Consider the following 24,064-nt stretch of genomic DNA (forward strand, 5'->3'; position numbering starts at 1 on the left):
AATACAGCCATTTATTTCACCCTACATTATACACTCATCGTTACAGGTACGAACAAGCAATACCAATAAAATCTTTTTGTTCTGTGTTCACCCTCTAGTGGTGATCCTAAGAAGCTAAAAAATAGCAAAAAATTAGAAAGAAACGTGATACAAAAATGTAATATGGAACCAAAGAATAAGAATTCATGGTGACTACAGCTAATAATACTGTATTGTATATTTGAAAGTTGCTAAGAGAGTGAATCTTAAAAGTTCTCATTACAAGAGAAAAACTATGTGTAACTATGTGGTGATGGATGTCAACTAGACTTATTGTGGTGACCATTTTGCAATGCATACATATACTGAATCACGTTCTACACCTGAAACTAATGTAATGTTATATGTCAATTATAATCTCAATTTTTAAAAAAATTCAGGGTAGATTAAATTATCAAAATAAACTTCAAAGGGAACACATTTCCCTCAGTCAAGATATGCAGGCTTGATTCAACTATGAACAGAAGCCATCTGATGCTGAATTTTCTAAAATGTTTCTGAAGGTTAAGTTGTTCCAAAAAATTCATTCATGAAAAGTTTTAGGTTAAAGCAAGTTAAGCACTTTTCTTTTCTGTAGGACTTTGCAGATACTTTATGATTCTATGACTTCCCAAAAGTCTCAAAATTTAATCAGCAAACACTTTAGTTTTTCAGAAGACCACCTGTAATTGTAACAATGGTGCAGAACATCAATACTAGAAGTTTATATAATTAATTATATCATTAATAAGGAATTAGGTAATATAATAGTTATTTAGCCACAAGTTTAAAAAAATAATTACCAAGCAAATGGATAACTTGAGATTAGAGGACATCCTGAGAATGATCTTGAAGAAACATAAATCTCAACATGGAATGCATTCTAATTAAAACTTTAGAAGATAAGCAGTATTCCTGATATTTTATATCCATATTTAATAATTTAAACAGCCATTTCATAATACCTGTATTAGTTTTACAAACAAAAAGTCATATAAAATTAATCATTTAATGAAGACATAATTTCTACAGATCTTAAAATGATTTAAAATATTAAAATAAACCAAAATTACTTTCTTATCAGTATCAGAAAAAGAAAACCAGCAACAGACAAACATTTTTAAATTGCATATAAAATAATAAAAGGTGACATCTACCTCGGATTTCCTCTTAGTGCAGCATGATGTAGAGCATTAAATCCGTTATTATTTGTAATGGTAACATCTGCTCCAGCTTCCAGAAGAACTGCGAGGATATCATCACGTTTCTTACTTATTGCGTCGTGAAGAGGAGTATCCCCTTCGGAATCCTTTTTTATTTAAGTTTAGAGAGATTTTCATTAGTTCTTTTTCAATTAATCACCACGTGTAATTATTAATACTTATAATGAACTACTAACCAAAGAAATAAAAACAGAAGCCATAACCAACAACCATCAATAAAACATACTGTGTTAATTTTAATAAATGCAAGCAAGAAACAGCATTATAGTAAATAAACTAATACACAATCTAGATGGCGAACACAATAAACATGCTGTAGCTTTCCAAAGAGAAGGAAAACTAAAATCAAAAAAATTAAATATGCTCAAATAAAATTCAGTAAAGTACAAAAATAAATGAGGTAGTAAAGCAGCCAAAAAAATCCATTAGTTTAAAATGGCCTGCTATACCATATTAATTGTACCCCGAAATTCCATACCAAACCTCCACCAGTCTCAGGGCTCCATAGCAATGAATTAAAAGTCAGTGGTTCTCAACCTTCGCTGCACTTTAAAATCTGCTGAGAATGTCTTAAAAATCCTGATACCTAGGCTGTTCTTCAGACCAACTAATCCAGAATCTCTGGGGGTGAGAATTAGGCAAGAGTAGTTTTTCAGAGCTTCCCAGCTGAATATATTGTGTAGTCATGGTTGAGAAGCATTACTTTAAATGTTTTCAAAGGGCAAGAAAAAGACTAGTTAACTCAAAGTGAAAACAAATGTAAATTAAAATTTGGCAGTCTCAATCTACCTTTTTGCAAGCTGATTACTTTCTTCATTAATCAACTGATTTAACAATAAGTTGGTACTCATTATCAGTCATCTGCATAAATGGGCAATTTAGACATCATTCATTTCATAGTTTCATAAACACTATTCTCAGTAAAGCCATATATAGACTAACCTATGGCATTTACTATGGTTGCCAAATCCAGCCTGCCCATTGTTTTTGTAAGTGGTTTTATTTACACAACCATACACTTTTATTCACGTATTATTCTATGGCTACTTTCATGCTACGAAGGCAACATTAGATAGTTGTGATAGAAATCCTACAAAAGCCTAAAATATTATCTAGCCTTTTACAGAAAAAGTTTGCCAATTCCAAGCATATATTCATCCACCCACAAAAGAAACTCCTAACACAAATTCAATCCAACAATCCATCTTCTATCTTATCTGGTGACACTAAAATTCATGATCTCCAACTTGAGATGGGCTTTTAATCTGGTTAGAATAAGCTTCTACAGGCCCTGATCTGTCGTGCCTTTTGGTCCCCCATAGTAGCTACTCCAAACCTTTATCACTCTTCTCAATTACACTTTCTATATTTAAACACTGCCCACTCACTCTCAACAAATGATTTTGCCTCCCATTTCAGACAAAAAAAAGTCAGCAAGTATAAATTCCTTCCTCTTCAATAGATTAATTCCTCTCAATGCCTCCCTTGTCCCCTAATTCTGCCATCCATTTAGAAGCTGTTAGTTCCAAACTCTGTCAGTCTTAAATGGCTGTACCTCAGAAATAACAGCCTGTAATAACCATCTAGCTAGACAAAATCTAGAATTCTTTCAGTTCCTCTCAAACTCTCAGTGCTATTATTCCTATTCTTCATTGCTTCTCTGAGACCAATCCAATTTAATTCATCTGGTTGCTAAAACTTTGGACAGGAATAATCATTTCTTAGGTGACTCTTGCTTCAAAAATTAGGTCCTACTGCAAACAAACCCTAACACTAGATATTTTCCAAAACAGAAAATCTTCTAAGCCTAGACTAAAGACTAGACCAAGACTTTTTAAATAAATTAATCTACAACTAAAATAATTTAGAAAGCTATAAAGTAACTATTATGAAATGGAGCCTTTTACATTTCTTTAAGCTGCCAAAGCCCATTGTCATGACCAATAAAGTTAAATCAAATCAATTCACACGTCGATATTTTGGCAAGGAAATTTCCATCCCCTCCTCTCAATATAAAACGGATCTACTGACACTTCCTTAAAAAGGCTTTTCTAAGAAGAGCTGCCAATGTTATTACATTCTATACTTTTAATATTATTTACTATGACTGATCCTGTAACAAAGCAATGCTTACCACAGAACCTACTTTCCTTTAATAGGATCCCAGCAATATCTACAGAATATATCTCTATAAAGGTTTTACCTGGAGACTAGGATGACAGCCGAAGTCCAATAAAGTCTTCACAACTTGAAGATGACCTTTATTGACAGCAATATGAAGTGGTGTCTGTCGGCGTTTGTTGCGAGCATTCAAATCAGCGCTGCCTCGATGTAGAACTTCTATAACAGCACCTTCATCCCCAAAAGCTGCATGGTGAACAGCTCTATCTCCATCTTTGTCCTAAACATCAACATTTAAATCAAAATTAGTGAATATTTTAGAAAGAAAAACAGAATCTGAAGCTATAATAACTCATCACGAACCAGATTAATGTGAGAAAAATCATAGAATGGAGCCAAAAAATAAGGAGAAATTCACGCGAATGGTGATTAACTCCAAAGATAAAGGATGAACCTGGATCAATATATTATGTCAGGCATACACAGGACCAATAGTTAATTCAGAAGCAGTTCAATTCATTACTTCTAATTTATCAGCCATGATGGTAAGCCAACATTGGGAAAATGCTGATTTATATAACTATATAAACTTTTTCCACTTAAAAAACTTTACAAAGACTTTCTAATGACATAAAAATTACACTAACACTAGTTGAGTGATTTAAAAAAAAGACGACGGGATGCCGAACAATGTGATTTCAAATAGCTTTAAAGCAGAGAAATATACCGATATGTTAACACTGGTTATCTCTAACTGGTGAGCATATACTTCTGTACATTCAAGAAGAGAAAAAAATTAAGTACCACCATAAAAGATAAAAATGAAACACAAACCAGCCTAATTCCATACATCTGAAATACAGTAGGTATGTCCTAACTTCTGTAATAGGCATATTTCTACAGAGATGAGAGGTAGAGAAAGACCCAATTTATTAAACTGTTTTCAAATGTTAAGAAACAACTTTTTAAAGGGGGGGAAAAATGCCTGTCCCGCACCACACAGATAATATAGATATATATATAGTCCATACCAAAAAGAAGTCTCATTACCTCACGAAATGCAGATGTAGAAGTACCCTTATGAAGGTACTGTCTTTATCTCATACATCTCAAATTTTAACACCCAGAAATAAGCATGCTTTAAGACTTTCTCCAGGGCAGTGATTCCCAAACCACAACGCTAGCCTCTGGTAGACTTTTTTTTTTTTTTTTGCAAGTGATTTGACAATCTATTACTTAGGATTATTTGAACTACTTTTAAAGTTAACATAGATAAATACTGTTGTGGCTAAGTACATTTAAACCAAATGAACAGTTCATTCAAAACAGCTGCTGAATTCAAAAGTTTTTGGACTTTGCATATTTGCTCAAGCAGATATTAAAAGTAAAACCACTCATGCAGGAGTCCACAAAGATTTGACAATCATTCTGGAAAAGGTAGGAAACCACAACCCAGGAGTACTTCTTTTACCTTACTAATATTCCAGCTAAACCAGGTTATGAGTTTTTGTTACCTGTCTACCTTGAAACTACCACATGAAAGTTTTAATATTCAACTCGTGTACCTCTGAGCAACATATTTATACACTCCAGGAAAAAAAAAAGCTTTTACCAAAAAAATATTATGTATATATATCACTAACCTCTCTAGTAATATATTTCAATATTTCAGAAACTTATTTTTAATATTTTCCTAACCCTTAATCTGAATTTATTTGTTAAATTTTTAAATCTATCTAGGGTACTCCATCCATTAAAAAAGGCAACATCGATCCACTAACACTCGCTGAATAAAAACAAGTACTATTTATGGAGTGTACCATATATTTACGGCTGTTAGAAAATTATTAGTGAAACACTTTTATGGAGGTCCTATCAACAATTTATTTAAGTAAAACAAAAAACTAAAAAACTTAAAACCCTTATATGTCAAAAGGCAATACAAATAAAATTTATAAATTTTGGGAAATACACACACATACTGGAAAATAACAATTAATTTTATTTCCAGGTTTTTCTTATAAATTAGAAAACCTTAGTTGTGCAAAGACCTTAATTTACAGATTTTATTGCTTTTTTCTGAAGTTATCTTAAGTATTCCAAATAAATCTAAAACATATAACTCGTCATTCTATCTCTGATACTAATAACAAAATAAGATCTTGAAGAAGAACATTACAGCAAACCTTCAAAAGGTTATGTAATTAAACTAAAACTAATCTTGGTTCTTTCTACCCTCTTGCCCTCCCCTTTCCTCTCAACACTCCAAAACCTGTCCTTGTTCCAGTCTTCCCTATCTTAGCTGACAGAACCAAAGATCATAAGGTCAACAAAATCAGTATCTGTAGGTCATGCTCGCTGACTTCCCTGACCAGTACCCCTATGTACAAGCACCTAATTCTACAGCTTTTACTCAATTTATGCTCCTATCTATTTTGCTACTCACCCTGCCACCACTTTATTCTTACCCCAATCTATTCTTCACACACAGATAGAATTCTCTCTGTAAAACACAAAATTTATGTTTATAACTCATTACTATAACTCTAAGGGAACAAACCTCTTTTGAAGCCTATTTCTGTAGACTATTCCAGACTCATCTGCTGCCTTGGTTCCCTCACATATAAAACTCTAATTATCAAGTTATTTGACCCAATATGATCTTATGTTGTTCCCAGACTTCAATGCTTATTTATTACCTCACTGGTTTGAAAACAGACATCCTTTAAAAATCTGCTCAAGCAACCCCTCTCCTATAAAACTTCTTGATTCTCACAAAATCAATAAATTAATCTCTCCTTCTATTATCTCACTTACCACACTGTAGTATAATATTTGTTTCCAAATTTATTTTTATTTGACTCTGAGCTTTTGGGGGTCTACGACTGTGTCTTAATTATCTTTATTCCCAGGATGTACCATAATGCCTACTAACTACTAAAGACCAAAATGGGTGTTTAACTGAATCTTTAATAAGCCTTAATAACAGTCATGTTTTTAATAATTTCCTTTTGGTAAAATACAAATAACGTAACATTTACCATCTTAACCACTTTAAGTGTATAGTTCAGTGACATAAAACACATTCATATTGTTGTGAACCCATCAATACCATCTATCTCCAGAACTCTTTTCACCTTGCAAAGCTAAAATTTTAAACACATTACACAATAACTGCTCTTTCTCTCTATCCCCAGCCTCTGGAAATCATCATTCTGCTTTCTTTCTCTATGATTGTTGATTACTCTAGGTACTTCATATAAGTGGAATCATACAGTATTTGTCTTTTTGCAACTGGCTTGTTTCACTTAGCATAATGTCCTCAAGGTTCATTTACATTGTAGCATGAGTCAGAATTTCTTTCCTTTTTAAAGCTGCATAGTATTCCATAAATATTTTGTTTAGCTATTCATATATCAATGGACACTTGAGTTGTTTCCAAGTTTTAGCTATTGTGAATAATGCTGCTATGAATATGGGTGTACAAATATCTCTTCGAGGCTCTGCTTTTAGTTCTTTTGGGTAAGTACCTAGAAAAAGAATTACAGGATCATATGGTAAATTCCATTTTTAATTTTTTGACAATCACACTTCTTTCCACAGCAGCTGTACCATTTTACACTCCCATAAGTTAACGAGGGTTCTGATTTCTCCACCTCCTCAACATTTATTTTCTGATTTTTCAATAGTAGTCATCCTAATGGGTGTGAGATGTACCTCATTGTGATTTTAATTTGTATTTACCTAACCATTTGTGATGTTCAGCATCTTTTCATGTGCTTATAGACCATCCATATATCTTCTTTGGAGAAATATCTATTCAAGGCCTTTGCCCAACTTTTTGTTGAATTTTAAGTTCTCTATATTTTCTCTATACAGTTGAGTCCTCTATATATAGTTCTCCATCAATCCCTTCTCAGATATATGATTTGCCAATATCTTCCCCATTCTGTACCATTGCCTTTTTACTGTTGATAACATTCTTTGGTGTACAGAAGTTTTCAATTTTCAGTAAGTCCTATTTGTCTATTTCTTCTTTTGTTGCCTGTGCCTTCAGTGTCATACTCAACAAATCATAGCCAAATCCAATGCTGTGAGCTTTACTCTGTCTTCTAAGAATTTTTTAAATTTTATTTCTAAGAATTTCATACTTTTAGCTCTTAAATTTATGCCTTTGAGCTATTTAGAGTTAATTTTGTATGAAATGTTAGGTAAGGGTCCTACGTCATTCTTTTGTATGTGGATATCCAGTTTTCCAAGCACCATTTGTTGAAAAGACTGTTCTTTCCCCACTGAATTGTTGTGGCACTCGTGTCAAAAATCATTGACCATATATATGCAAGCGTTTATTTCTGAGCTATTTTATTCCACTGGTTTGAATGTCTGTCTTTATGCCAGAACCAGTGTTTTCATTACTGTAGCTTTGTGGTAAGTTTTGAAATCAGGAAGAATGAGTCTTGCAAATTTGTCCTTTTTCAAGATGGTTTTGGCTATGGGGTACCTTGAGATGACATACTGACTTTTAAGATGGATTTTGCTATTTCTGTAAAAGACATCATGGGATTTCGATAGAGATTACACTGAATATGCAGCAGATCACTTTGGCTAGTATTGACATCTTAACAATATTAATTCTTCCAATTTGTGAACATGGGTTATGTTTCTATTTACTTATATCTATTAATTTCTTTCAGCCATAATCTGTAATTTTCGTTTTACAAATCTTTCATCTCTTTGGTTAAATTAATTCTTAAGTAGTTTATTCTTTTTGATGCTATTATAAATGGAGTTTTCTTAATATCCTCAACAGATTGTTCATTGTTAGTGTACAGAAATGCAAATGACTGTGTTGACTTTGTATCCCGCTATTTTGCTGAATTTCTTAATTTGTTCCAAAAGTCTTTTTTTTTTTTTTTTTTGGTGGAATCTTTAGGCTTTTTTACACGTAAAATTATATCACCTGCAGGGATAATTTTATTTCTTCCTTTCCAATGTGGATGCCTTTTATTTCTTTTTCTTGCCTAATTGAATTAACTTAGATCTCCAAGAACTATGTATACCAATTCCTAGAGCCATTTCTGAGTCATGAGTTCTTTTTAGAAAAGAATTTCCTTAAACTAACCAATCTTAAAGCCCACTTGCCCTTTCCTTCTCCGTTTTACAGTTAAATGTTTCTAGTTTTGTTTTCATTAACTAGATAAGCAGAATCAGGTAGAATTAGCATCTGTTTCTAGAGAAACTGTACTAACTTCTACCAGTTGGAAAGAAATGTTTAATAGGAACACTCAAACACAGGTAATATCTTAAATTCCCAGGGTGCCGTATACTATAAAAGGTTATCTTAAATTATTCCCCTTACTCCACACCCCAACTCTTTAAGTTACCATAGATGAAGAAACTGAAGCTTATACCAATTAAACTTTTTGCCTAATATTATAAACAATCGTTAAAACTTGTTTTTTTTTACAGTCTAATATTGTTCCCTACTATTAACTCACTCCATTAAAAAGTTTCCATTAACTTTAAATGATAAAACCACCTCAAGTTTCCTGATAACTTCAGTATATATTTGTATCGTATTTGAAAATTTACTGTAAAGGACGCACTTTTTTAAACTGGTCTTCCACTCAAACCTCTACGCCTTTACTATTACACTTCATTAGTAGGAAAAAAAAATATTGAGTCCCTGAAGGATCCAAAATTAGCTCATCTATATCAACATACCTAAGATCTCGCAGTTCTCAGTGCCTTTACATTAAGAAGGAAACAGAATGTAATCCTACTGTACTTAGTAGGCCAGATATGGAGAAAACCAACTTTCTAAAACAGTTGAGTTTTCCCTAAGAAAAATGGAAAAAAAATCTTATCATATATTCAAAAGGTATGATATACTCAGCCATAAAAAGAGGTGATATACTGCCATTTGCAACAACATGGATGGACCTTGAAATAATCATACTACTTAAAAACAGAAAAAGTTGAAAATCACACGATATCACTTATACGTGGGATATAAACCTAAAAGAATCAAATGAACAGGACAAACAAACAGACATTCATGGACATGGACAATGGACTAGTGGTTACCAAAGGAGAGGGGGGAAGGAGGAAGTAGACGGGGGGAAAAAATTTAAATCATTTCTTCAATTAAATAAATAAATAAATTTAAAAAAGATAATTAAATGCCTTACAAAGTGGAAAAAAAAGTATGATATATTCCAAATAATTTAGTTTGATAACAGATTAAATCAACTGAAAAAATCTGCAATCATCATCTATACTAGGGTCCTGTAAACTTTTCTGTGAAGGGCCAGAAGTAAATATTTTAGGTTTTATAGGCCCATACGGTCTAGTCAAACTATCAACTATTCAACTCTGCAGTTGTAGCACAAAAGCAGCAATACACAATAAACAAATGAATGGGTGTATTGTGTTCCAATAATACTAATAAACAATACAAATGGAGGTCTGAATTTGGCTTGCAGGCTATAGTTTGTGACCCAATTTATACTATCTTGAGCCCACTTCCTAATGCAGAGTTCAAAAAAATGAAAGATTACAGAATGAGATAACTAGAAAAGAAACATATTGATCTTTATTCTTCGGCTAACCTCAAAACTTTTAATAAAATTAGATTTTCAAAAATTGTTAATTATTAGTTTTTAAGGTATGTTAAAGATATAATAAAGTTTTGTTTTGTTTTTTTTTAAAGAGCACTTATCTTTTACGACATATACTAAAATATTTACAGTGAAATAATATGAGATCTGGAGCTGCTTCAATTTAATCTAGCAGAAGAGTGAGATGTAAGGGGGTACAGATAAGACAAAATTGGTCAGAAAAATAATTAAAGTGGGGTAATGGACACATAGGATTCATTATACTATTCTCTCCACTTTTATAAATGTGTAAAATTTCCAATAATAAAAAAGTTAATGACAAATCACTTTATAAAGAAGCTGGCAAATGATGAATCCTAAATTTAAGTGCATTTGAGAAATTAACTATTTTCTCCATCTTTTAAACCAGGGTTTCTCAACTTCAGCACTGCTAACATTTGGACCAGATAATTTTTTGTTGTGGGAGCTGTCCTGTGCACTGTAGGATGTTTAGTAACATCCTTTCTTTCTAGCCATTAGATGCCAGTAGTACTCCCAACTCCCCCAATGAGCTGTGACAATCAAAAATATCTCCAGACATTTCCAAATGTACTCTGATGGACAAAAAATGCTCAACTGAGAACCACTATTTTAAACAAACTATATTACTGTTTATAATAAGCAATGTTAATTCTTATATTTTAGGAAAATTAAGACTTTGATAAACTTTTATTTTAGTCATAGATGATAAATTATATTTACATTTTAACCCAATTTTTAAATGTAGTTTTTCCTTTACCAATTGGGAAATTGTGTTATTAATTTAACCTGATATGTAAATATTGCTTTCTCACACTATTTCTACAAATTACATTTGCCTACAGTGGTTTTAAAAACAGAAAATGCACAGAATGGAAATCCAAACCTCACTGCTCTAGTAAGTTTTCAAACTGAAAGATAAATTATTTACAAATACCTATCCTACTGAGCCTCACTCCAACTCCAATCTTACCATGTTTTTAGTATTAACTAACCACTTGTTTTGTATTTGAGTTTAAAGCAATAAGAAACCTACTCTTGAAAAACAATGTCAACTTCATTACCAACCCCAGAGCTGCAGCTCCCCATTCTGTATAGCCAGCCTCTAAGGTTTACAAGAAGTCTTTAGAAACACAAATATATGGATAGGCTCTATATTGCCAGGTTTAGTATTTAAATTCTCAATCAGAAAGCATACTTTTAAAAAAATTAGGCAAAAAAAATTTGGTTTTTCAGTCTCTTGCCTTATTAGTTATAATCAGAAGGGCTTTGATATTTCAGTAGTTGTTGCTATCATAGTTTCTGGATTCATTAAATAAAAAATGGAATATTCAGCTCAAGAAATTTCATTGCATTTCCCCAGACCAGACTAAAACAAAAACAAAATAAAGTAATTGCCTACCATTTTCAGAATACTAAATTTAAATTAAGTCTTTCTTGCATTACCAAAAAACCCTTATAACATAAACTGGGTCCTAAATTCACAGATAAGAAAATGTGACTTAAAAATTACTACTGTAAAAGCAAAATCAAATTATATAATCTCATTCATAAAGACATCACAGTAATAAAACTATCATATAGTTTACAGACATCTAATAGGTGAATTTAAAATTCAAGCTCTTTTTATGCAAAAGAAAATTTCAACATCAAAGATGACTTATTTACACCTACAACACCAGCGGCTCTTTAGTAGCTCTTCAACAACTCAAAATACATAAAATTAGAGAAAGAAGAAAAAATAATGTATGACTTCTCTTCTCAAATGTGTATTAAAATTTTATTAGTAAAAACCGGCTGGTCTACCAATTGGGCCTTCAGAAATTCAAGTCCTTAGTAAGATTGCTTAGATGGAAGTGTCATCTGGGCAAAACTGCAGCATTCTGCCTAGTGTAAATTTGATAGAATTTGACTTATTCTTAAGTAATCTTGCACTAGACTGAAACTAATGTAATTCTAATATCTTTTTTAAGTAATGAGGTTATAACTAAAACAAAGAAAGCCATCCTTCACATTACTCACATAGATTCTCAACTGAAATTCCAACGATAGCAAAAAAATATTTATTTCCCTTTGTAAGAATATACTCTAAATTAAATTAAGCATAAACATACACTTAAGAGTGATAAACATGCACTGTAAAATCCCAAAGATCCACATTAAGGTCAAGAGACAACAAGACTAAACAAATTCTAATATACTGGTCCCCTTATGAGAAAAATAAAAAAAATAAAGGCCTCTGAGTGCCACAAATTAGGAAAGTTCTTGAAGCATATGATGTATATTCCCCTTCCCTGAGATCTATAATCCCTTCCTTCCCTCAACTTCCCCAGTATGATTCCTGGGTGAACCCAAACAGGCTCCCAACAGCATAGTGGTACTACCATAGTCAAGGGAAACTCAACTCCCATCTTCATTTGGGGTTATGCCCAGAATATTGAGGGTTCACAGAAAAACAAGAAATGCTTCAAGCTGTCTTTTGTCAATTTTTTCTTTTCAACCAGAAAAGTCTTAGGTGAGTATTAAATTTCAAGAATGAAAACAATCTACCTCATGATATAGAAGTACCATTTCTAGGACATTAATTTTTACTTAAAATATTTTTCAACCTTAGTTTAATTACCTCTGCTTCTACATCCACATTTTGCTTCAAAAGTAACTTCAAAATGTCAACATGTCCATTCTGACTAGCAGCTTGCATAGCTGTGTGGCCAGCACATTGTCCATTCACCTAAATTAAAAAAAAGATAAAAGAAATGTCAAAAATCAGAATGAGCCTATACACACACACACACACACACACACACACACACACACACACACACAATATAGTGTGTAGATTTAAATCTAGCTCATTATATAATTCTATAAAAATAATTTAGTTTGGTATTCCATATGTTCTAGAATAGATCATCAGAAACTGTTCTAATTTAGAGAAGAGATGCGAGCACTTTCTTAAAATAAAATGAAACTTCCATTGTTCAAAAAGCTATGAAAGAACTGTTTAGCAATCTGCAAAGTTGAAGAAAGGGAGCAGGAGAACAAAAGAAAGTTAGTTATATTAATTTTGTATATTTAATTCTATTTAGATTATTAAATCTCAAAGCCTATTTTAAAAAGCAATAATTTAAATAGAAAACTTTTCAAAAAATTAGTCTACTACAAGATAAATAAATTTAATTCAATATATATACCGAATATCAACTATAAGCAAACTACCATGAAAGATATATATAAATGAATTATCAGGGTAACTATATATGACTATTCTATTATAAAGCAGTAAATTTCAACCTTTTCTTCACTTCAGATGTTGTGTAAATGCATAATTTACCCATGAACATACCCAAGGCTAAGTGAAATTCTTTAATTCTAACACATTCACTCCCATCCACAAAATCATGAAGGACCACACGTTTATATCCTGTCCCCCGAGACTACACTAAAAAGAGAGTAGAATAACTTTAAAAATAAGAAAACTACAAAGACTAGGAGAAAGGGAGAGCTAACAACAGAAAACGAGAAAAGCAACACATTTTTGAAAGAGAAAGCAGACTGAGAAAGTTCTCTAATTAACTTTAGAGAAAAAGACAAAGCCTGGGAACCCCAGACAAACTCAAAACCTGCAAATACAAGCACATCAGAAGGCTAACAAGAGAAGCCCCAAGTATAAATCTGATGTGCAATGGCCACACTCCAAGTCCACTCCTAGAACTTAAGAACAGGATGTCAGCAGCCATGCACTTAGGTTCTAAACAGCAAAAGGAGGTTTCTTCTCTCAAACAACCGAATAGCCATAGAAAGCAGACCTCTACATGACAGCATCTAGAGATCTCCAAAAGCTCCACACATACAATCACCATAATGCAAAGTCAGTCATCAAGTCCTGTCCAGGTAAAGAGAGCTACCAATCAGCTTTTCGATGTCTTATTCAGATATGAACAGACAACTAAGGATCAGAGATTTGAAGAGTACCTCAAATACAAAATAATAATAATAATAATAATTTTTTTTTTTTTTTAAACAGAGAAAAGAAATGACTCTGGAAGGAACAAATGGAGAGAAAAAAAGAAAAACTTCAGTTAGAGACATTCGAGAATTCTTTAAATCTAAAAAGTCAAAATCAGAGTTTGGAGAAACATGGCAGAGTGAGAGATGTCTCCAGATCTCTCCTCTGGAAACAACAATAAGCTTAATATCTAAAATGCAACAGAAAATACCCAAACTGCACACCAGTACGTCTGAGCATGGGTTCTGCGCATAAGAGCTACCATAGATTAAAATGTTATAAAAACCTTAAACCTAAAATAAATAAATAAATAAATAGATAGATAGATAGATAAATAGATAAATAGATAAATAGTCAAAATCAAGAGGATGATGCTATGAAAACAAGAAAGCTAAAGGAAAGAAAAATCTCACTATAAGAGCTGGAAAATGGGTAGATATGAAGCAAAAGACCCTTGTTTTTCAGTACTGAGATCTTTTAAAATGTATATCCTTACATATTTATTTGTGTTACAAACAACCATACCTCAATAAAGCTTTACAAAAAAACTGTTTCAGCAATTAAAAGATGAGTTTTTTTAATTAAAAGATGTGTTGTATTTATTTCCATTACCTTATGACATCTTACTAAAACAAGAGTAAAGTTTTATTTTCTTTTAAGCAACAATTGACAAAGATAATTAGAACTAGCAAAACAGAAACCACACACACAGACACACTCACACATATACAGTAAGCTGGAAATAGAACTAAACCTCCTGTGAGAAAAAAAGCCTAGAAGCAATCCTTTTGCCAAGAAAACCCAAAAGGCTCAGAATTAATGATCTCTGAAAATAGAGAAAATGGGGGGTGGGGTGCTACACACAAAAACATTGGTTGACAGTCTTTTTTTGTTTTTTTTTTTAAGGCCTACAGCACCCAGTCTTCCTAGGTGGTCTCCCATCCAAGTACTAATCAAACTTGACACTGCTTAGCTTCCGAGATCAGACAGGATCAGGCTTGTTCAGGGTGGCACGGCTGTAGACAGTTGACAGTCTATTTAAAAAGCATTTATACCCCCAGTTTCTCCCACTCTGCACAGCTGAACTACTGCTCTATCCTCATACTAACAGAAACCTGAAAATTTATTCTCTGGGAAGGGTAAAGGCTCCTTAGCTTATAGAAAGCAGGCACTGTAGGGTGGGGCAAAGTACTAAAAACAGAACTTTTATGTGAATATTTACAGGCTGAATGCTGAAAACCCAGGCCCTCGTGCCTTAATCAGTATTCAAAAGGCTGGCAGCCAGGTTTATACCTAGCAGGAGAATAAAGAGATCTTTCTGGGGAGTCAGACCAGCCCAAGAGAAAAGACTTAACAACCAATACCCATGAACAACCCAAAGAAACACCCAACCAGATCACCCTATAAGTGAAGTCCAGAGCTGACAAACCCACACACAAATTAGAGCTTCCAACAAGCCTTGTATTGTCCACTCTTATAGATAAATAGACAACCAATGATCACCAGACACTAAGGAATGGCCTCCAACATGGAAGACTTATTTGGAAGAATGGAAAAATAAGGCTGGAAGATGTAGTTTTTCATTAAAAATCTTATAGAACTATTTTTCCCTTTTTTAGAATGTATGACATTGTTAAAAAAATGACTGAGATAAATTAGTAATTAAATGAAAAAATTAAGTATAATAAAATGTACATCTGCTTGACTGAACAGAAAAGAAAGTTGACTATATTTCAAACACAAAACCATAATATCTGAAATAAGTTATTTGTTATGTCTCACAACAAATCAAGAAACCACTATGTTGTGCTGCTGCAATTGATCTCTCTCAAATAAACCTAAAATGCTACATGAGCTCAAAGGAATAAGACGTTTATACTTATAATTATATATCTGATCTTCTTCAAACTGTCTAGTGTACTTATATACAAAGGTGTGGTAACAAAAGCCCTTGCAACACAGTGACAATGATTCAAACTGCCACTCCACTTATAATCTCTTGGCCAGCACTGAACATATTGGTAGCAATGGATGACTAAGTGAGAACCAAAACAGCCCATTTAAAATATGGCTTATGTGAACGGTAAACTTACAACATTAAATATTAAGATTTACAAAGTACATGACGTCTAATTCTTCTGTGTTACAAACTGTGAAATAGTCAACTTTTATAGGGAAAGGAGAATAAAAAGTTTAGACTAAATGTTTTAAAAAGGATAGAAAATTACTTATAAAATTTACTAAAACATTATTAAAAGACATGACAAAATTACATAAGAAAAATTCACTGAATTTCCAAAAAGGACACTAACCACTTAAAAAACAAAATGTGAATTTTGTTAATCATCATAAAATTAAAAAAGTCACTGTTAAAATAAAAAAATATCAATATTTTTTAGACATACACACTTAAAAATGATGGCTCGTGTCTTCTTTAAAATACCTCAGAAAAACAAGGACTAGATGAAGCACATGTAGCAAAGTCCTAATAATTATTGGAGTAATGTGGCAAAATCTAAATAATTGTTGAAGAAGTATAAGGTCCATTATACTATTTGTATAGTTTTCAAAATAATTTTTAAAATGCTCACATCTACATCTGGTCTTTTTAGCAAATCTTCCACTTTAGCAACATCTCCGTTGGCAGCAGCCTTAACTAATTCTTCATTGAGGTCACCAGATTCTTGGGTTTCGAATAATTTCTTCAAAAGTTGGGAGAGTCTTTCTGTAAATCATCAAATAAAAGTGCTAAAAAAGGAGGATCTCAAACCTTAACTACTAACAGACAAGCATTACCTACATGCCTATAATATATACTTTTCCTTTTTTTCTATCATTAAGGTTATTTTTGTACAGATATTACCCATGCAAGTTATAATTACTACCATATAAAGATGTATTAAATTTGAGCCCCCAAGTATTCCCAGTTTTCTCCAATTCATGTATTTCAAATTAAAATTTTAGAAAAAATAGTTACATACAAATAATAATTCAAGATTTGGAAGTCATAACAAAGATATCAGAAATGAACACATTCTAATGGATACACAATGGGAGCACCATAATGATACAAACTTCCTTTCAGGTTTTAAGCATACCCACTGACTCTCTGAGCTCAATGTTACAGACCTAAGAGTAAATTAACAGATCAATGACTATGATTCAAAAGCAATGTAATCCCTATAATATCAGAGAAAATATTTTAGGGACAAACCAATTTTCAGTTGAAAATAGACATCTGCAAGTGTTAATAACATACTTCAAAGGTGTCATTGATCAGTTCTGACTAAAATAAGAAAGAACCAGGGATTTACATAGACCGATTCATAAGATATTTTTTCTAAATAGCATTAATCAGTAGAGCATCTACCCAGTTCTTCTCAATTCTTGAATCTTCTTATTGGAAAGCAAAGAAATCACAAAGTGGGGGAAAGGACCAAAGCCAAGTCCACATTACTTGAGAGTAGGATATTAACTATCCTTCACTCTTTTAATTTGTACATAGTCAACTTGATGTGATGCCATCTAACCTCAAGGTAAAAATAAACACCACCTGATTTTGCTAGCACACTAGCAAATTACAGCAGAAAAGAGACAGAAGCAGAGGAAGTTAAAAGCAATACAAAATAAAACTGGAGGTCACTCAATGTTTTCCTTTACTTAGTATTTACAGTTATGGTTCTACTTTTCTGGATGACATACATACATCAGTAATTTATAATTTGTTGTAGAATGAACTGAGTCTGTGTATATAATACTGTAGCATAGGAAGGAAAGATTTTGGGTATGAGTTGACCTAAACATCTAGCATATTTATATCACAATACAGTTTTCTACTCATTGCAGCATGAATAATAACTCTTATTGAATAGTAAGAAAAAAAATATGGCTGATATGTAAAAATATTCAGAAAGAAAGCCATCTGCAACCAATGATGTTGGAAATGAAAAGAAAACAGTCTTAGAAAATGATGGTTCTCTGGCACAAAAGTTCTGACTCTTTTCAAAGAGGAGAGTGTTGAATTTCAGGTATCTTAGATTTGATGTGGAGAAATCCTTGATATAGCCAAGAAAAAGCATATATTTATGGAACTTTTCCAGTGCCTACCTCTGCCAGAACAAAGGCTGTTCATTGTATGGGGGGAAAAAAAACTTTTAGTGAAAGTTTAAAAGATAGTTAACATTCAAGTGAAGTTATGTGATCTAGGAGAAAACCAGGAACACATACAATATTATCTGTATGAGAACTGGGGAATTAGCAAAGGTTCTAACGTAAACCACATTACTTTTAAAGAAGCATGAGCCAAAACATACCACCAGATGCATTGCTAATGGCTGATCCTGCAGATGCCACCTTAGAAACTGCTGCTGGATTATATGTCCAAGATGTACCACAAACTTCCACCTTTAAGTCACTGTCTGAATAAATCTGTTGTACGCGGCCAACTTTACCTAAAGTCTTTAAGAAAAAGTATATTCATGTTTCCAAGTCTAAAGTATATGCCATAAAAATGTTACCAGTTTTTACATGTTTAAATGATTCATTTTACTTTGTTCTTAAAGAAAAAAACTTTTGAAGGATAACAATATTCAACTGATTAGTTACAAACTTTAATAAGTATCCTTAAAAAATATTTCTATAAATAAAACTATACTTCCACAAGAATATAAGAAAATAAATCATGAGTGTCTTTTATTCATAAAAGTTCACAAAATTTTGCTTTTTGATATTCAATCCTTCTTTTTTAACCCCATAAGATATATCTTGAGAACTTACAACGTAACTAGTATAAAATCCATCACCAATCTAGCCTAAAAATATGAAATCTAATTTCTAAAAAAAATATATTTAAACCAAAATGGGTTCAAAACTTACATCTATGTTTAAATCCTTTATGGAATCATGCCTTATTCAAAAATGTAAATGTGCAGAAATAACGTGCTTATTTAATATGGAATAAAAAAAAAGGGCAATCAGGTATAGGATAACCAGCAACAGCATCTCTTACCATGTGGCAAATGCTTTATATATATTGACTCACCTAATACTATAACCCTGAAAGTTAAGTGCTGTTATTAGTCCCATTTCAAAATCAGTTCCAAAACTCATTCTCTTAAGCACAACAGAATAGCAAATAACACTAGAAAATTAGTGAAGAACAGTGATACCTGACTACTACTTTCTAACACAAAGAAGAAATTGCCCTTGATTTATTTTCTCTTTTGACCTCTTCGTAGCATCCAACCCCAACTTCCAGAAACTACTCCCTTGATTTTGGGATGGCAGTCTAATCTTTCTGCCTGTTCCATTCTCTACTCACTGGCTCCTTTTCCTTCTTCAAGTCCTTAAATCTGTTCATTCTCCCCAAATTTTATTCCTGCATTTTTACTCTTCTTGAAAACTTAATCTACTTTGACAACTATCATCTTATATTCAAAGACTCCAAAATATACTTCTCTAGCCCTGTTTAACCCTCCCCTTGCCCCACAATACACACCAATTTTAACTTCTCATTAGACATTTTCACTGGGAATCTTCCATCATATCAAACTCTATGAGGCTGCATTCTTTGTTTCCTCCCTCCTAAACTGTTCATTATAGAAAATCTCAAACACATAAAAGTAGACAATAGTATATTAGATCCTCATTTACCCATCAACCAGTTTTAACAATTTTCAGCTCATGGTCAATCTTGTTTTCCCCTACCCATTCTCCCTTCCTATATTATTTCATCATGTAAACTCTTTTTAAAAAACATATCTACAATACTATTATCAACCGGCCCCAAATTATCAATAACTCTAATATGAAATACCAGCCAGTGTTCAAATTACCAATTGCCTCATAAATGATAAAATTTTTAGTTTCTTTAAATCAAGTTCCAAGTAAAACCTATACTTTTGCTCTGCAAATTATTTGTTGAAGAAATAGGGTTATTTATCCTATAAAGTTTCTTACAATTTGAATTTTGCTAATTGGTATAGTTTAATAGATTCATCTGTCTTTGTATTTGGTAACTGCTAGATCCTTTTAATATGATCTAAAAATCTTCATTAGCTTCCTTGCTATCTGGTATGAGGCTCATCTTGTTTATTTCCTGTCAAAGAGCTAGAATTAACCATTTTTCCAAAGAGCCTTAGTTCTTTACAGAAGGAAAGACTATTTCAAGACCATAATCTGAGCACTAAGGTTGGTTATTGTTACTGGAATGGTCACTGTTTCTAGGTATTTTCATGGACGGAGCTAGGAAATGGGTATGGGTATGGGGGTTGTTTTGTTTTAAAAGATAAAATAAATCATGAGTTCAAACTCTCTTCCAATTCAAATCTAAGACTACAGAGTTTTTACATAACCTCTTTTATATTACATCTGTATCTCCTTTTCCCACTCTAATCATTCTGGTTCTCAAGGTCACTGGAGATAACAGAATTAGAATTATCATATAACCCCTCTTTTTTTTTTTTTGTCATGTTACATAAACGACAATCTCAAAATAAAAACATTAATACTATCGCAATTAGATTTCTGAAAATTATTTAATATTTCTTTTCCCATGCAGTTCTGTAGTGTATATTCTTCCCATAAGGATATAAAGATAAATTACTGTGTTTAAAAATCACCTGGAATTTTCTCTCTGAATGACAATGAGACACGCTCAGGTTTATTTGTTTCATTTTATTTTCTACTTTTAGAAGTTTCCTTTTTGAATTTGATTTTGTTTTATAATTATATAAAATACATACATGGTTTCAAATCTATAAAACAAGACATATTCAAGGACACCTTCCTTCTACTTTGATCCCCTATATCATATTCAACTTTTTATATATGAATACTTTTTTAACTTTATGATTAAACTTTCCATTTTTTAAATATAAAGATTGTATTAAAATTTTATATTAAACTATATTGTCCTAATATTATAATAATAGCCATATACATATATGTGCATATACATATATATGCAGATTCTCATTTCCTCTTTTAAAATTATTTATGTATTATCTATTGGTCTCCTAGTATATACAATACTGAAATTAGTCATTCATGTGTTCTTCTACTTACCTTGTGTCTCCCATAATAATTTTAAATAATAATATTTAGTCCCACTGCCCTATCTCTACATTACATTTTCCACTAACAGCTCTATCAAAAATACTAACTGTAGCCTTTTTTGGACCTTCTCTGGCTAATTTAACTGAAATAAATTGAAAAATAAAAGGCATAAGTATGCCTAGCTGCCAATGAATATAATTCTTGAAGGATTATGCTACTTTCATTTCTAAAAATTAAAGTATCTTTAAAAACTACATAAGCATAATATAATTCCTAATCCAAAACTATTTTCTATATACTTACTGGAAGCATAGCTTCAGCCCATTCTCCGTGTCCTCTTTGTAGAAGTTTAATTCTTTCCAGATCATAACAAACTTGTACAAGATCGCCAACTTGAAACTGTGAGGTGCCTCCTTCTGCACCTTGAGCAGCATCCCCGCTTCGGACAATGTTTGCTTTAGTGAGAACAGCAGGATTGAACGTCCACCTAAAGATCAAAGCCAAAACTCAAAATGGGTAAGTTTATTTTAACACAACATTTTTCGTTAAACATTGCAGGGTGAAAAGTCTTATAACATAAACAGTAAAACAATCCTTTGCAATTACATCCTGAATGATCTTTCTTTTTATAATTTTATAACACAAATTTGGAAAAAGTCATCATAGTCTTACCACCCTAATATATTTCTGTCTAGATTTATTCTCCACTGCATGTTTTAAAAAATTGTTATAAAATACATAGTCATTGTTAAAAATTAAAACATTTCAGAAACACATAAAGTGTGTGATCTTTGAGAAGGAATATATCTGCCAAGGATTCCTCATGGTTAACTGACCCCAAATTCATAACCAGAGTTTAGCAGCCTTTGCTGATAGAGGCCTCTCATGCACACTGCATAGAAGGGAAAAGCCACAGACAGCTACTAGCCTCCTGCACTGTGTTCCTGCCTTCTGAGTCAACCCTTATGAAGGAGCTCCTGGTATCTTCTTTTGACCAATGGATTGAGAACTGCCCTGTCTATAAGAGCTGAGTAGCTATTCCTCTTTTGCCTCTACATAGGCCAACCAGAACACACAACTCTGCCTAATCAGTACCATACTATTTGGACCAATCCAATCAGAACTGTGCAATGTGAACTCATTTGCATAAAAATGGACAGATCGGGAACCAGGGCAGGAAAGGTGGCCTGCCCTTTGACTGGCTGGAGCCTACTTTTGGCTTCTACCAGAGGCTGCATTTGTTTCGCAAACTGTTCATCTGAATAAAATTTCTCCTCTTTCCACATCTCAGACTGGGAATTTCTGCTGACAAACGAAAGTTCCATTTTATACATCATGCCTGGATCATCATTCCCCACCCTACTAGAAACCACTGTTAATACTCTATTGTATATCCTTGCAGATCTTTTATCAATATGCTGAGTAGTAGTCATAATGTAGAGAGTTTTCTTTTCCATAAATGGAATCATATAATTCTGACTTCTTTTTTCTTAGAGAATGCATCTTGGAAGATTTATTTTTTAATTTCACAGGCATGGACCTATTTATTTCAATTTAATGGCTACATAATATTCCATAGCATGAAAATACACTAATGTACTTAACCTGCCTCCTACTATCATTTACAGTATTTCCAAATTTTCACTATCGTAAACAATAAAGAATATCCTTTTATGTATATCTTGTCCACATGAGGTCAGTATTTCATTAGAGATTCTTAGAAGAACTAATCAAAGTATGCATTTGTTTATAATTCTGATAGAGCCAAACTGCTCTGCAAAGAGTACACCATTTCCCCATACCACTGCCAATCTCATAAAAATAGTATTTAGTTTTAATATGTCATGCTTGGGCATTTTACATGATTGTAATCACTGTAGCAAAAACAAATTTGGGATCTAATTTCTTTCCTATACATAAGCATTTTTCTGTGCTGCTACCATTTTCATAATGACCATTTTATTGACTATTTAATATTCCATTAAATAGTTGTACCACAATGTGTAACACATTTCCCCTAGCTCCAAATAGCACTCCAAAGAAAAAAGGTTCCCCAGTCAAATAAGCTTTTACAATATAGTCATTAGCACATAAAAACTTTGAGAAAGGTCACAATATATAAAAACCTGTTTACTAAAATCTGTAACCATGCAAACTTGGCTTTCTAAAGCAACCACAAAAACAAGTGCCTCTGACAAGTTAAAAATAAAAATAAGATGCACGAAGTTTTCTTTTCAGTTTTATCAATCACAATGCCCTTTACCTCACTCAATGTTCCAGAATTTACAAGACCTATTAGGGTGCATGAACACAGCAGTATTTATTCAAATTGTTCCCTCTGCCTACAGTGTTAACCTGCCTTAGTGAAAACCAAGTCAATCTTTCAAACTTATTCTAATTGTAATTTTCTCTCTGAAGTTTTCTATCATTTGCCCAGCTGAAATGACCACTCTTCTTTTGTACCTTCAGAATATCCTGAATACTCACCTATCATAATTACTTACAACACTATAGTAGTTATTTCCAGTTTTACCTATCTAAACTAAAAGAGAATCCCTCCAAAGCAGGAGACCATGTCTTAATTGTTGTTTTAATTGCAGCCCTAATCCTAGGGCCTAACACAGTACTTAGTAAGTTAGTACTTAATAAATTTTTGTTGAATAAAAAAAAATGATTATTTTCTAGAATTCAAATGTCATTATTACTCTTAACACCATTGCCCAAGAAAGAGTTTTAACCAAAAAAGAATTCTGTGAGTAATACTCCTAATTTGTGTTAACCTAACATTTCCAAATAAGGTAATATTTAACACAAAATATGTTAGTATATGCTAATCCAAACTTAAACTGTTAAGATTTTTTCTTTTTATTAACAGCTTTATTGAGATATAATTCACACACCATACAATTCGTTCACTTAAAGTATATAATTCAGTGGCTTTTTGTATATTCAGAGTTGTACAACCAAGCACCACTAATTTCATTTTCATCACCACAAAA

The 24,064-nt window shown here is 32.4% G+C and overlaps 1 protein-coding gene and 1 pseudogene across 4 annotated transcripts in view; both read right to left on the reverse strand.

The window, feature by feature from the left end:
- MIB1 (mindbomb E3 ubiquitin protein ligase 1) overlaps positions 1-24,064 on the reverse strand; it is a 110,431-nt gene that overhangs the window by 40,093 nt on the left and 46,274 nt on the right. For 3 of the 4 annotated variants that reach the window (XM_025038583.1, XM_006920033.3, XM_025038582.1), the window contains exons 7-12: positions 21,369-21,552; positions 18,323-18,467; positions 16,601-16,734; positions 12,624-12,731; positions 3,445-3,642; positions 1,176-1,327 (exon numbers count right to left, since the gene is read on the reverse strand). In XM_025038583.1, coding sequence (XP_024894351.1) covers positions 1,176-1,327; positions 3,445-3,642; positions 12,624-12,731; positions 16,601-16,734; positions 18,323-18,467; positions 21,369-21,552 — 921 coding nt within the window. The remainder of the gene's footprint in view (positions 1-1,175; positions 1,328-3,444; positions 3,643-12,623; positions 12,732-16,600; positions 16,735-18,322; positions 18,468-21,368; positions 21,553-24,064) is intronic. The other variant, XM_025038584.1, reaches the window with a different exon arrangement.
- LOC112469446 lies at positions 14,915-15,033 on the reverse strand (annotated as a pseudogene).

Source organism: Pteropus alecto, unplaced genomic scaffold (assembly GCF_000325575.1).
Source record: "Pteropus alecto unplaced genomic scaffold, ASM32557v1 scaffold146, whole genome shotgun sequence".
In the NCBI taxonomy this organism is placed as follows: domain Eukaryota; kingdom Metazoa; phylum Chordata; class Mammalia; order Chiroptera; family Pteropodidae; genus Pteropus; species Pteropus alecto.